Genomic DNA, 14,214 nt, shown 5'->3' on the forward strand with positions numbered 1-14,214 from the left:
ATTAATCCGTTCCTATGAAAAAATTCCTATTGTTATTGGCATATTATACATTGATGGGGCTGTATAAAAAAATCTAAACACCGCTTAATACAAAAATAAATAAATACAAAAGCAATTAGATAAAATATGTGAAAATGTAACCTCCCTTTACCTTGCTGAGAAGAGTTGAGTGCCTTCTAGGATGGTGCTGATAAGGGAGGAGGAGGAGATGTTCTGTAATTCACTGAGAGTTATATTCACTGAATGGTGGCAACTGGCGTACTGACACTTGTGGGCAGTCGTGGCTTTTTCTCGAGAGAGGTAAATAAAGGTAGCGTGTGGTGTTATGACTCATTTTGACCCATACAAGTTCTAGCACAAAGGTTGTATACCAAGCAAAATGTTTTGTGTCCAAACAGGACTTATACCAAGTTGGAGTTATTACAAAGGGGACTTATACCTAGGTACCACTGTACTAACAAATTATAAAATAAATAATAATGTCACCATTACAGATAGCCAAAAAGATCATTGGTGTCACCTAAACTGACCTGAGGGACAAAAATTGCTCATTAATCAAGAACCCCTAACAACCTCTGAAAGAACTCTACGGTTGCATGTAACCCTGGTTGAGAAACACTGCTCCAAAGAATGCAAGGGGTTCATTGAATTGTGGCTGATCTGCCATTGAAGCTGTCTGCATAACACCAATTATCATTATAGCTATTTCTAAGGGTGGCATTCCCTCTGTCAAGCTCTCCAAGACTGGAGACAATAGACTATCATGGGAGAACGTGGGTAATCCAGGAAACCTAAAATGGATTACATAAAAATCATTTGCTTTTAGTTGGCAACTACTTTCACTTCTGGACAAGATCGATTCCAGGTTTGCTGAATCCCCTAAGTTCTCATGAAAGTCTATAATTTTCAGTCTTGGAGAACTTAAAAAAATCACGCCCATATTTTAGGCCCTTAGACATGTCTTTTCCATTTAAAATGCACCAATGATAAGAGATTATGTAAACTGATATGGCTGACCTGGATCTAAAAACAAAATCTTTCCTGGTTGGTATCCTGATCCTTTGCCTTTAATCCCTTCTGACCAAGAATGAGTAGGACGCTCAGGTGTTCACCTTATCGCCATATAGTTTGTCACACAAATATCTGCGTGTTTGTTTCTGGCCACTGACACTGGGCAGCTTCACATCCAGGCAATTAGCATTCTTTACAGTTTGCAGCACTGACAGTTTACTAAATCTCCTGTTTAAGGCTATCAGGGCGGGCTGCATAGGATCCTTAAGACTCCAGAACCAGATCTGGCAGTGTACAAATTTCTTGTAGGATTCAATGGAGAGGGCACTGTGCATGTGCGGCGTCTGCAGGCAGGATTTCATGTGCAAAAAAATTGCACATCCCCTATCTTGGAGCTGGATTGGTGGCAGGTGAGTATAGATCTGAAAGACAGATCATACAGAAGTGATCCAACGCTAGGCTTTTATAAAATTATGCCCAGCTGATAAATGATGCTGAGATTTTACTAGGGGATGAAAAAATCCTTACCATAAACTAGATCTAAATCTAAAAATAAAAAAGAGAGCAGGCAGGCTTTTTATTGCAGAAAGGACAAGCTATGTCTATGATATCGACAATCCCGGGTTTTGGGATTATAAAATTTATGTAATTTTGCCCCAGATGGCCAAATATCCCAAAACCCTAAATAAGACCAGGAAAAAATGTCCCCACCACTGGTGAAAGGATTTACTTCCACTTTTTTGGGGGGTTCTATAATCTTCCTGCCCACCGAAGATACTCTTATTGCCGGTCTCCAACCAGTTGTGTCTCCAACCCTTATGCCGATGTCATCTTCTTCGGTTCTGGACCAGCTGGGAATGTTGGAATGTTACATTGTACATGGTTTTGTAGGAATGACCACCCAAGCTTTGAAGATGGGGAGAAGAAAGTGGAGCTCTGGAGCACCAGCTGTTGCAGGGGCCTTGAATTAAGCCTCATTCACATTATGAGCGGTGTGGCAACTCCTAAATAGTGTGTGATATGAACATCAGACATTGCCTAGAAAGTAACGTCTGACATTCTAATTATATACAATGGAGTCCAGTATGCTGCTAAAATGCATTCAACTATAGGAAATGTTGGGAACTATTTTGTGCAAGCTTTGCACATGGCTGTTTGCATTGCAATTGTTTGCGGGAGAGTTCCTGGACATGACATGTAGCTTCTCACTGCACTTGAACCAGCTACTTCTTTGACTTGAATAGGGATGCATTCCAACCACAATGATTTGTGGTTCAACATCCTTGTTCCTAAAGGGCTTAAGGTTGACCCGTAAACTCCTGTGGTGCAGTGAATTGCACTCAACTATGCAACAAAGGGTTCATTGAAGGCATTTAACAAAACTGGTTGTGGGCACTTATAGGGGCAACCAGGGGTTGCCCCTGTAAGTGCCCATGTGGTTTTGGACCACATGTCTGAAAGAAGCCTAAATTTTCAATTGTTATGTTCCATACACAATAATCATGTCCATCAGAAAGTCTACAACAATTTATCCAATCTAAAATGTACATTATTTGTAAGATTTAGGTACACATATATACACTTTATATAATATGAATAATTATGTAATGCAAATAATATGTGAGCACACCTTCAAACATCTGTTATATTATAACTGACTTCATGCTAATTAGAACTGAGTATTAAATGTTTCCATGTGGTGGAAATTGTAGTGATGATATAAAGTCCTGCCTATACCTTGGGACTGATAAATCTTGAGGTTGTGTATCACTTCTAACAATTTCCTGGGGGTTGGCATTGTAAATGGATATGATTTGTTCTGAAATGCATAATGTCCCCTGCTGTTCTCCTTCCCCTGAGTGAAGACCTGTCCTGTGAAAATTAAAACCATATTGTTGTGCATGTCTAACGTTCACTGAAAAGAAGGAGGTGAAGTACATAAGCAGCTGGAGTAAAGAGTTTGAAAAATCACAGTGTAAAACTAAAGTCTTGCTGTGTTGGGGGTCCTTGGCTCAAATTCCTGGACACACTCTACATACAACTTGTGAACTCTTATATAATCTGAGTTACGCCAGATGTTGGTGTTGGTTTGTGTTTGCGAAGCAGTCTCTAGTTACAATATGGTGTCTACTGGTGACCAGCCAATGGCATACAGAGGGTGCCTCAGAAATTTGGATGGACCAGATAACACTGACATCCCCATGGCATTGATGACCTCTCCTAGTATAGGTTCCTAAAACTGGGATATAGGATATGGTAGTGTTGCTAATAAATTCCACATTGATAACCCAATCACATAGTAGAGTTGTGCTGGTGTAAGGGAAGCAATGGAAACCCTTAAATTTAGGAAATATAAAATCTGTGTTTTGTTGAAATAAAATCCAACAGTAACTTTTGAGGCACAACTTCAGGACTCTCATAGGATATACAGGTTTATGGCAGCACCTTCACCATTAACCCCATTATATACCTAAATAACTCCGGAAAGCAGGATGGCCAATCAAATCATAATTGTAGGGCCCTTGGGGGGCACAGGACCTGCCCCCATACTACACAACCTCGGGGCCCAAGAGGCACACTGATTTTTTTGTACATGGGGGTTAGTTCTACTGGTTTGTTACATGCATATGTTGTATTACCTGCAGATATTTGTATTTACTGTTTCTTTATCTACGCACAAGCAAGAGAAGGGTTAAGTTCAAATGGGGCCCTAGGCAAGGAACCAGCTCTCAGCCCTTAATCCTTTTAGTTGACATTGATAAAGAATGCAATAGACACAGAGAAGCCATGCTTTAGTATAGTCTGGATTAGCAGATCTTGTCTAATCAGACACCAACTACTTACTAGTAGTAGGCTACATATACATGTGAAATAATTGATCCTTTCCAACGGCAAACGAATGCCCCATGCTTGAACGAGTGCGGTACATACAGCGCCATTCTGCTCTATGAAGAGGGAAGGGGGAGAACGACGGAGCAGTGACCCATTGCGCTCTCTCCCCCTTCACTTCCATTACGATCGTTCCACGACCATTGCCAAGACGGTCTTTCGGACAATGGACAACGAGCGCTGTACACATGCCAGATTCTCGTCCAAGATCGGACCTGCTCCAATTATCAGACGAGAACCATTGCAAGTGTGTATGTAGCCTTACAAAAGTGGTAGGTGATGGACAGGTATACCTGAATTTATTATCAATCTTGTCTACTGTAGGAGCACACAGGATTTACCTGAGCCCATTTTATATCTTTCGGACCTTAGGCTCTTGCCTTGGTTGCCTTGTGGATAATAAGGTTCTGGTAGCTACTTTTTGACCTGTACCTAGCTCTAGTAGTTTTTTGGCTTGTATATAAAGATCCATTTGAACTGTAGGTGACATAATCCTTACAAATGACTTCACCCAATAAATCAGTCCCTTGAAGAATCTCTCTCACATGTCTGTTTGTACAGCTGAAGATAACAGAATGACTGCATACATGACCCGGGGAGCTCGGACCTTCTAGCCCATCCCTTATAAACACCATTGTCATAACTGCCTTCTACTACCAAACCTCCCCCTGCATACCAGCCACTCCCCCCAATTAAATACCCCAACACAAAATCTTGGATTTAAATTGGCTGGCAAGCAGCCGTTTATTTAAAACACCATTAAATAAAGTTTAACTTTCCAAATAATTAACAAACAAATATCCAAATAAATAAATGCCAAATAAATTACATTTTACACTTTGATAAGCATACATTAACATAAATTAACACAACACTCCATTATTAATATAATTATTATTAAACGGGATTATATAATGTTAACATATTACATTGAATATAGCTTAATGAACCAACAACAACTTAATTCCCCTTTTAATAATACATAACCATTACAACAGTATCCATAATGTTATCAAACTCCCAATTATACACCCAAATAACCAAGCTGCAGGTCTCAGAAGGCAAAATCCCACCCAACAAGAATTGAACCCTTCCAACATCTCCACCTTGGCCCCTAGCTGCCCAGCACTGCCTTTAGGAGCCATAATCATCCGTTCACTATAAAGGGGAGACCCCACCAAAGGGGATCCCCCCTGCCAAAATCCACCCCTTTTCAATACACTGAATCCCGCCTTCCAAGACCCCAACCTCTAAAACGAACCCACCTCTCAACTGTACCTAAACATAAGAGGGAGGGTGGGTGGGAAACTTTTTCTTTCCAAAAGAGGGCCTCTCACTATCGTCCAGCCCCTTTTAACATCTCCCATTCCTAATCTCCTCCTGTCCCACGTTGTACACTAGCCCAGCCCCCTCTGGCAACACTACCCTTTTTCTTAACCCCTTAAAAGCTCTGGGCTAGGCCCAGCCCCCGGTCATGTAGTCACTGCGCCTAATTCTTACGGCTACGTGCCTCTCTATATTGAAGCATATTTCCTGTACCTAGGGATACTAAACTGATCATTTCTGTCACTGTTATATTTTTACTTGATTTAGTGATCATGTTGGAAATAGGCATGCAAAGTCCAAGAAGAAGAAACTGGATGATTAAGACATTGTCTTTCTGTCTAGGGAGCTCCATGCTGATGTCAAAGGCTACTTACACATGCAGGATAATTGTCATCTGAATCAAACGTTAATGAATGATTGTCTTGGGCAAAAATCAAGCATGTGAACAGAATGGTCCCTCAACATCGTTTAGCAATCCACCATGGTGGATCACTAAATGACTTTTTCGGGATGACCGCTATAATTCCCTATGGAGGTAAATGCCCAACAGGTGGATTGCGATTTACCGATAAATTGCGAAGGCAACGTGAGTAGATCGTGGAGCTCTGCCTTACAAAATAAACTCTACCGCGCACATGAGTTAAGTCCAAGTTTTTATGGTTGGTAGATCATTTTGACTTGGTCATTTTAAAAGTAGCTCGCAAGCCAAAAAAGTGTGCTAAAGTGTCCCTAGCTTTTACATTGTTTATGAACTGGTGCTATCCATTGGTTTATCAATTCCAAATATCATTCCATGAGGTTGTGACAATGTAAGGAGAATGCCAGGTAACTTTGGTTTATCACTGCCTATCATTTTCCGGAAGGCACCTACCCATCTCTTGCCAGTCTTACAGCTCACCCATCGGGCCTGATTTATTAAAGATATCCAAGACTGGAGATAATGGACTATCATGGGAGAACCTGGGTGATCTAGCAAATCTGGATTGGATCGACTTTAAGACTGAAAACATTTGCCAGCTAATAGCAAATGATTTGTTAAGAAATCTGTTCCAGATTTTCTGGATCACACAGGTTCCCCTATGATACGCTATCTTCTCCTGTTTTTAGAGATCTTTAATAAATCAGGGCCATTGTCGCATTTGGAGGCAAAAAACGTTACCCATGCTGTAGCACACTTGGTTACTTCTCTTGACTTACACAGCTTGGGGTATTGCTTGATGCTGTATCTCCATGGATTTGGTTTTGGTTTCCTCTAGATCAGGGCTGTCCATCTCCATTCCCTTTATTATTCATCTAATAGTCAGCAGTGTATTTAGTAAGGTTTGCTGGGCAAAAGAATCAGGAAACCCCTGATCTCACCTCTTATTGAGTGCTACTTCCCCCTCCTCCTAGATTGTAAGCTCTTCTTGGCAGGGTCTTCTCTCCTCCTGTGTTACTGTCTGTATTAGTCTGTCATTTACAACCCCTATTTAATGTACAACGCTGTGTAATATGTTGGCCCTATATAAATACTGTTTATTAATAATAATAGTAGTCTATGGCCCTCAAGTACTATAACTGGTCATCCCTGTTCTAGGTACTTATGACACAACTAATTGGCACTTGATATATGCAGTTATATAAATGGTGCTATGGCACCTTTAGTCACATAATAAATGCCCTCAATAAAAATCCTACAACTCCATGCCCTCCTTATGTACATTCCTATATGTCCCTTATAATGTGCCAGTATTTTCCATTGTCAACTCATCACATTGAAAATGCCAGTATTGCTGGTTAACCAGTTGTTGGGTGGCAGCCAGGGACCAGGAAGGAATGACAATATGACAATGCCTCTGGGCCAGATTAAAAAGTGGAAAAAATGTGACAATGTCGTCCTAAAGGCTGTAGTTTGGAGATGCATGTCACCAATGTAATGCATTAGTCTGAAACGTGCTTTGCCGTGTTCAAGATTATTGGATAATGCTAAGTACCACAGGCAGCTATCCCCCGAGAACCAATGAGGAACATCTACCAACTGTCTATAGCACCAGAACACACATTTTTTTAGTGAATAAACATGGGGTTTATTCACTAAAAAAAGTGTAGACTGATCATGTGATGATGGCTGCCATCTTCAACATTATCATATTATCATAATAGGGATATTATCATATAGTCACATTACACCGTGCTGCACAAAGTTCATAGTCATTTGGCTAACTGTCCCTCAGAGGAGATGACTTTTTAATCACAAAAAAAGAAAAAATCAAAACCACCTTTGCAGATGGCATGTTGGTACCCTACATCTAATATATGCAATTTGATAAAAGGTGCTATGGCACCTTTGGTTACGTCCTAAATGCCCTCATTAGAATTCCTACAACTCAGTGTGCACTCCTTGCCCTCCTCATGTACACTCCTATATGTCCCCATTTTCCTTTTTTTCTATACCCCACAGTACATCTTATGCTCCTCTATGCAGATTGCTTTAAACCACAGTGCACCCCGTGTCCTTTCCTGCATATCCCCCCCAAAGGAAATATGTCATATGACATTAACATAATCTAAGACCAATTTTTGGGGGAAGCCATTTAAACTAACAGTATAATTTTTTCCTGCATATCCCCCCCAAAGGAAATATGTCATATGACATTAACATAATCTAAGACCAATTTTTGGGGGAAGCCATTTAAACTAACAGTATAATTTGGCAGGAAGCCCAAAATAATTGTGGGAATAAAATTCAAACTCCAAATTCGAATCTGTAATCCTTTAATGCAAGGCATTGAGTCACTGTGCCACCCTTGTCATTGTATGCAGTCAGACCAACAGCTAAATGGCTATGTACATAAGTCAGATGATTCTCACCCGCTATACATGGTCGGGTTCGGGTGAGAATCTGGCATGTGTACAGTGGTCGCCCAACTTTGTTCATGGATCTGTCGTGCCATCATTCGTGGATCCTTGTGCCTCTGAAAATATTCACCCTCTCAGTAGGACAATTAAAGTGTTATGATTGTCACTTGAAAACGAAGAGAAAGAAGAGAAGGCGGGCAGGTCATCCTCCAAGTTGTATTAACACAAACAATGTGTCCTGTAGACTTCAGAGCTGCAAAGCACAGAGATGCCGGTCTGTGTTTACTATAGAACTGTTCAGCAGACTGTATAAGCAGAGCCATGAATGTGTCACTTGTCAGTCTACAATCAGAGAACAGCTTTTGTCTAAATCCATCTGCCTCAGCAAATCGTTTCCAGACCATTGAGTATTCCCAGCTGGAAAGAATGCCAAAATAAACAGCAAACATGGGGAATTCCCAATGGTTCCACATGTGTTTGTGCTATTTCCCAGCCTGGATTTACTATGAAGAGGAGATGCAGGAGATTTGTGGTACCAGACAGCACTGGGAAATATAGACAGTAATTTCCTCCCTGTAGATTTCTGTGACTCAGCAATGGGAATTTTGCTTTCTCGCAATGATAAGAAAAAAAAATGTATACCCAGGCATTAGGAAACACTTCAAAGCTGCACTTTAAAGTTGGTGCTCCGACTAATTAGATTGTGGATAGAAAGGGAAGAAGATTGTAAGCTCTTTGGGGCAGGGACCTCTCCTCCCATCCCTATTTAATGTACAGTGCTGCGTAATATGTTAGCGCTATATATATCCTGTTTTTTGATAATAATAATAATAATTAGAACCGTTGGTCTCGCAGCCAGGGCCAGATTACCCACAAGGCTACCTAAGTCGTGGCCCAGTGCACCATGGCATTTCCTTTAACCCTTGTAGCTCCTTTCTACCATCATCATGGCTGCCCTACATTGTCTGCTCTTCTACCAACCAGTGTAGCCCAGCTCTGCTTGACACCCCCAGCAAGAAAACACATACAAGCACCAGGGGCGAAAGTTACTTCCATATGCATAGAAGTTCTGATTGTTGGTGTAGGAGAGCAGTGGCTGTTTTCTTACTGACCTGGATTTTATCAAAAGTGGTATAGAGTGTCCGACCATCTCCAAACATTCTAGCTGTATTGGCCGTATTTGGCTCATACAGTACCATTGGACAAGAGGTACAGTTAGAGTGACTAGGGACGGCCGGATACCCTTTTCCCCCTTTAACGTAACCCAGGGCCCTAACAAAGGAGATAGCTGGAGACCTAGGGGAGAAAAAAGTATAAACCTGGCCCTGCTTTCAGAATTGTAAACATCTTCTTTAAAAAGTGAACTTACCATGTAAAAAGAATTTCTGCACTTTGTCCTCAGGATAAAAAGGAACTGAAGGTAGTTCTCTCCACTGGGGACACAGTCAGCAACCAATACAGGTTAAAGGGGTTACCTAATCTATCCATAGCTAAATAAAAACTTTGTCTGGAGCCCTATTTTATTTGACTACAAGGCTAGATTCAGAGTAGATCTATATAACTGCGGTCGCTCCTCCTTTCATCCCTATGGTGTTAGGTAGGGTTGGGGTTAGGGCTCTGTGCAAGACACAAGTTCCATAACATCAGATCATCATCCTATGTCATTTTAGAGCTGCGACTCAACCATAAACAGCAACATGGTCATACAGGATTAGAAAAGGGCCGAAATGGAATTGCACAATTCCAATATGTCTTTGTATGCTTAGTAATATCATTGGAAACATTTGAAATAATTGGAAATAATTGCATTCATTTATCATTATTTTGTAAGAGCCAGAAGGCAGCTTTACCTAATAATATTCTTTGCCTTGGCTTCTATATCGGTAATGTTCCACCATCGCCTTCAGTCGGGAACAGGATGGTTTTCTGTGTAGGTTGTTGCTCACACACCCACAAATACGGGCGCTTTGCTCTACTGAGAAATCCTTATACAAAATCTAGGCAGATGACTGACTTATCCAATAACAGTAATTATTATCCTGTGTGATTGACAAATAAACTGTCACTGCTTTATTCATTTAAAGGTAATTACATGGGAACACAACGAGAATTGTGTATTCTGCTGTTGGTGAGAGTTGGTGAGAGTTCAATGCATGATACAGAGAAAGAAGAGAATAATTCACTATTGTTTGGCTACATATATGACCATAGAATGATTATATAGTATTTGTATAATCTCTGAAATACAGCGTACTCCTTCGTGCTGTTAAATTGCTCACTGCATGGTCAGGAGATATTCACTTTAATTGAACAAATTCACTTTATATCAGACTACCAATGGAAAAATAACATTTACAGCTGCCACCTCTCCTCTCTGCAATTCAAAGATTATTTTATTCCAAGAATTGGGTGAGGGTAGAGGAGATATCTGACTGTGTCAGGCTTTAGACAAAGAGCAGTTGATATAAAGTAATACCTATATGTTCAAAAAACCCAAAGGCTTCTGTAGGTTTCTAACAGTTTAAAAACTCCCATTGTATGTTTACATTTGAAGTGTGAAAGCCAGCCCAGATGATATACTCATTAGAAAAAACAAAGTTATTTAAAATTTATTTTCTTCACAGTGCTTATAGATACAGAGGTGATTGAGGTTTTGTTCTAAAGCTTCTTTAATGTTTGTACAAAATATGACTGGCTGCACAGAGTAAGATCTTTTGGGAAGAACTGGACAATAAAGTTTCTGAAAAATTCTGTAAGATGTCCTTAAGTTGCTCCTAATAACGTTAGCTCATTTTTAGTTAGTTCATTTAACTTTTTTTTATTCCTAACCAGGGACGCCTCCATATTCTTGGAGTCAGGTGCAGACAGAATAGGACGAGTGTATAAGAAAGCCATCTACAAGCACTACACAAACTCCAAATATACAGAAGAAGTCAGTAAACCAGCATGGCTGGGGTTTCTGGGCCCTATTATAAAGGCTGAGGTGGAAGACACCATCATTGTCCATCTGAAGAATTTTGCTTCCCGGCCATACACATTACACCCACATGGGGTCTTCTATAAGAAGGATTCAGAAGGTAAGCATCTTTACATCAACTCTTCATTTGTAATTATGTTCTAAAATTTTGTCATTCTGAGAACATTGGCTGAAGTTCTTTAAATGAAAAAATGCACACAAAATTTGGGACCTAATATAATGGAATTACCTTGCAAAAAAAATACCCTCCAGAGATATGCACACTCTTTTGGAGTCATTGGCCATCTTACTGGCTGGGCTGGGATAACTTATCCTGGCCTTTTTTCCAGTAGCCTAAAACAAGTCTGTAAAGTAAGCTTTATATGTGTGGCTTATTGTGCATGTAGAGAAAAAAAATTCTGGCACACAGAGAGAAGCATTTATGGTGTTCTGTACATGTCAGCATTTTTTAACATTCACTTAAGGTGACCTGGTCCGCATAGAGTCAATTTGCATTGTATGTAATATGTGTAATAAGTTAGGAAATGTACTTACCTTTCCATTGGCTTGTATTAGGGAGTTGGTATAATATATATTCTTTTAGAGATATGCATTAACATAAACTTATCAGACATGATGCAACAAATCCAGGCTCTGAGATAGTCCAGTAATGTAGGAGTGAGTGAAGAATTGCAAAAAGCAGCTAAAATTATTATAATGGTTATACCAGGAGATAGCAGAATTCTGAGAAGTTCATAAATATACATTGAGAAGCTGATCCTCAGTCATTCGGTTTAAATCATAAATTCCTCTACTTGCATCTACCCTATTTTTCTTGATTGTTTGGCTAAAGTATACCTCATCAACTCACTCTTGCAGATTTTTTTTAGAGGGTGACTGCAGGCATTAATAGAATATCTAAGGAATCGTGTTTAGCTGGAGAATCCAGGAAGAGGGGTGGAGGTAGACCCTACCTATACATTGCTGCTCCTGGGAGCATCTGCAAGGATCACACAAGATAGATCTAGATTTTACCTTGCCCAAGAGTGGTTGGCTAGCAGGTGTTCACTACTGCCATAGACATAAATTCTCACCTGATCTGGATTAAAATGGTAGATCCTTAGCAATCTCCCGAGAAATTTTATATAATGTCCTTATTCAAATAAGTGTATATGACTGAGCAACCCAAACATTTATTGTCAGGAGACTTTGGTAGAAAGCTATAGAGAATGGACCAATGCTGCTACACTCTTAGGTTTATGTCCAAATCCTGTAATCCTGTTTGATTGATTTCACAAATATTTGATTGAGAGATTGGAGGTAAGAAGCCATACAGCTCATGACTATTCACCAAACCATGGAGCCAAAAGTAGGGAATTATGTGGCAAGTTTACACAGTTAAAACATCAAAAGTTTAATATTTGTTATCAAATTAAAAAGGATTTGTGGTACAGTCCAACAAACGTCAGATGAGTATACATATGAAATCCAAATACACATGATCACAAAATGGAGGTACTTGGTTTTGGTGTGAAGTCACTTTTTAATATATTGGTCTTAACGGACACTTGACTGTAATCAGAAAAATTACATTTTATCAATTACAATTGATAGAAGTTTTTATTAAGCCAACAATTTCAGAATATTTTAAAGTCTATAAATACATTGACCCTGATTTATGAAAGCTCTCCAAGGCTGGAGAGGATACACTTTCAGAAGTGAAGCTGGGTGATCCAGCAAACCTGGAATGGATCTGGTCCAGGATTCAAAACATTTGCTAGCAAATAGAAAATGAGTTTTAAAAATCCATTCCATGTTTTCTGGATCACTCAGTTCACTTCTGAAAGTGTATTCTCTCCAGCCTTGGGGAGCTTTCATAAACCAGGGCCATTGTGTACATTCCTATTTAATGTACAGCTCTGCGTAATATGTTGGCACTATATAAATCCTGTTTATTACTTATAAAATTAATATTAATAATAATAATAATAATAAAAATATTAGTAACATATGTTTTTTTCCAGGGGCTTTTTACCCAGATGGAACCCACAAATTAGATAAACATGATGATGGGGTCCCTCCTGGCGGACAGCACACCTACACTTGGATCGCAACTCAGGATCATGCACCAACTGGTGGAGACCCCAACTGTCTGACATGGATCTATCACTCCCATATCGATGCCCCCCGTGACATTGCAAGTGGATTAATTGGGGCACTGCTGACTTGCAAAAAAGGTAATTGTGGGTTTGACTCAAAAAGAGGTTTTTATCCTCTAAATTCATTTTTTGCATCTCAGCTGTCACCTGTCAACCTTGTCTATCAAATTCTCCAGCTACTCTGGGCATGCTTTGTAATTATAAACAGTAGCCCATTTCTTCATGATGCTTGTCGCCTCCATTGGCAATGTGGGTACCAGTGAAATGAAGGAGAAGGATTAGAAGAAAGTTTTCATCTTATAAGTGAAAGTTCCTGAATAACCTTATGGCAAGATTACCATGTATTATTTTAATGAAAGCTGCACAAACCATGCATATTGTATTTTTTAATTCAGATCTACTTAAATGTTCTGGACTCCAGCTCACTGCTTGGCAGGTCCTTTTATAACCCAAGGCTGTTAATATGCAAAACCACAGAGCTGGACTATTCATTGCTTTTAAAGCTTTTGAAAGTTTGCCTCTTATGAGTCTTACTGATTTCTCGAGATTCTGATGATGTCAGCCTTGATTTCTGCTTATAATCTTCTCACATGCTTAAACTGTAAACTCCTCTTGGCATTTCGGTGACTGGCCTATGCATGGAAAACAGAAGTGTAATGGCATTACTGTAAACGCTAATCAGTAAATGGTTTTACCGAATGACCTTCAAGGAACTCTAATTTATTTTTGTTATTCCTGAATTTTTATCATGCAGGTACTTTGGACAGTTCATTAAAGCGGTTGGATGTGGATAAGGATTTTGTGCTGATGTTCAGCGTTGTTGATGAAAATCTTAGCTGGTATCTGGAGGAGAACATTCAGAGATATTGTTCAGAAGCAGATTTGGTAGATATGGAGGATGAAGACTTTCAGGAGAGAAATACGATGCATGGTGAGCCATGAGGACTAATGCTAAATGTCTGAAGATTACATTTATCATGCATTAAAGGGCCACTAAGTTCCATTTTACACTTTTGTTAAAATAAATTTGGTTAG

The 14,214-nt window shown here is 39.7% G+C and overlaps 1 protein-coding gene across 2 annotated transcripts in view; it reads left to right on the forward strand.

The window, feature by feature from the left end:
- Nucleotides 1-14,214, forward strand: part of HEPHL1 (hephaestin like 1) — a 53,782-nt gene that overhangs the window by 783 nt on the left and 38,785 nt on the right. For both annotated transcript variants that reach the window (XM_072402630.1, XM_072402638.1), the window contains exons 2-4: nucleotides 10,897-11,141; nucleotides 13,045-13,257; nucleotides 13,934-14,110. In XM_072402630.1, the coding sequence (XP_072258731.1) occupies nucleotides 10,897-11,141; nucleotides 13,045-13,257; nucleotides 13,934-14,110 (635 nt within the window). The remainder of the gene's footprint in view (nucleotides 1-10,896; nucleotides 11,142-13,044; nucleotides 13,258-13,933; nucleotides 14,111-14,214) is intronic.

This window comes from Pyxicephalus adspersus, chromosome 1 (genome assembly GCF_032062135.1).
Source record: "Pyxicephalus adspersus chromosome 1, UCB_Pads_2.0, whole genome shotgun sequence".
Classification (NCBI taxonomy): domain Eukaryota; kingdom Metazoa; phylum Chordata; class Amphibia; order Anura; family Pyxicephalidae; genus Pyxicephalus; species Pyxicephalus adspersus.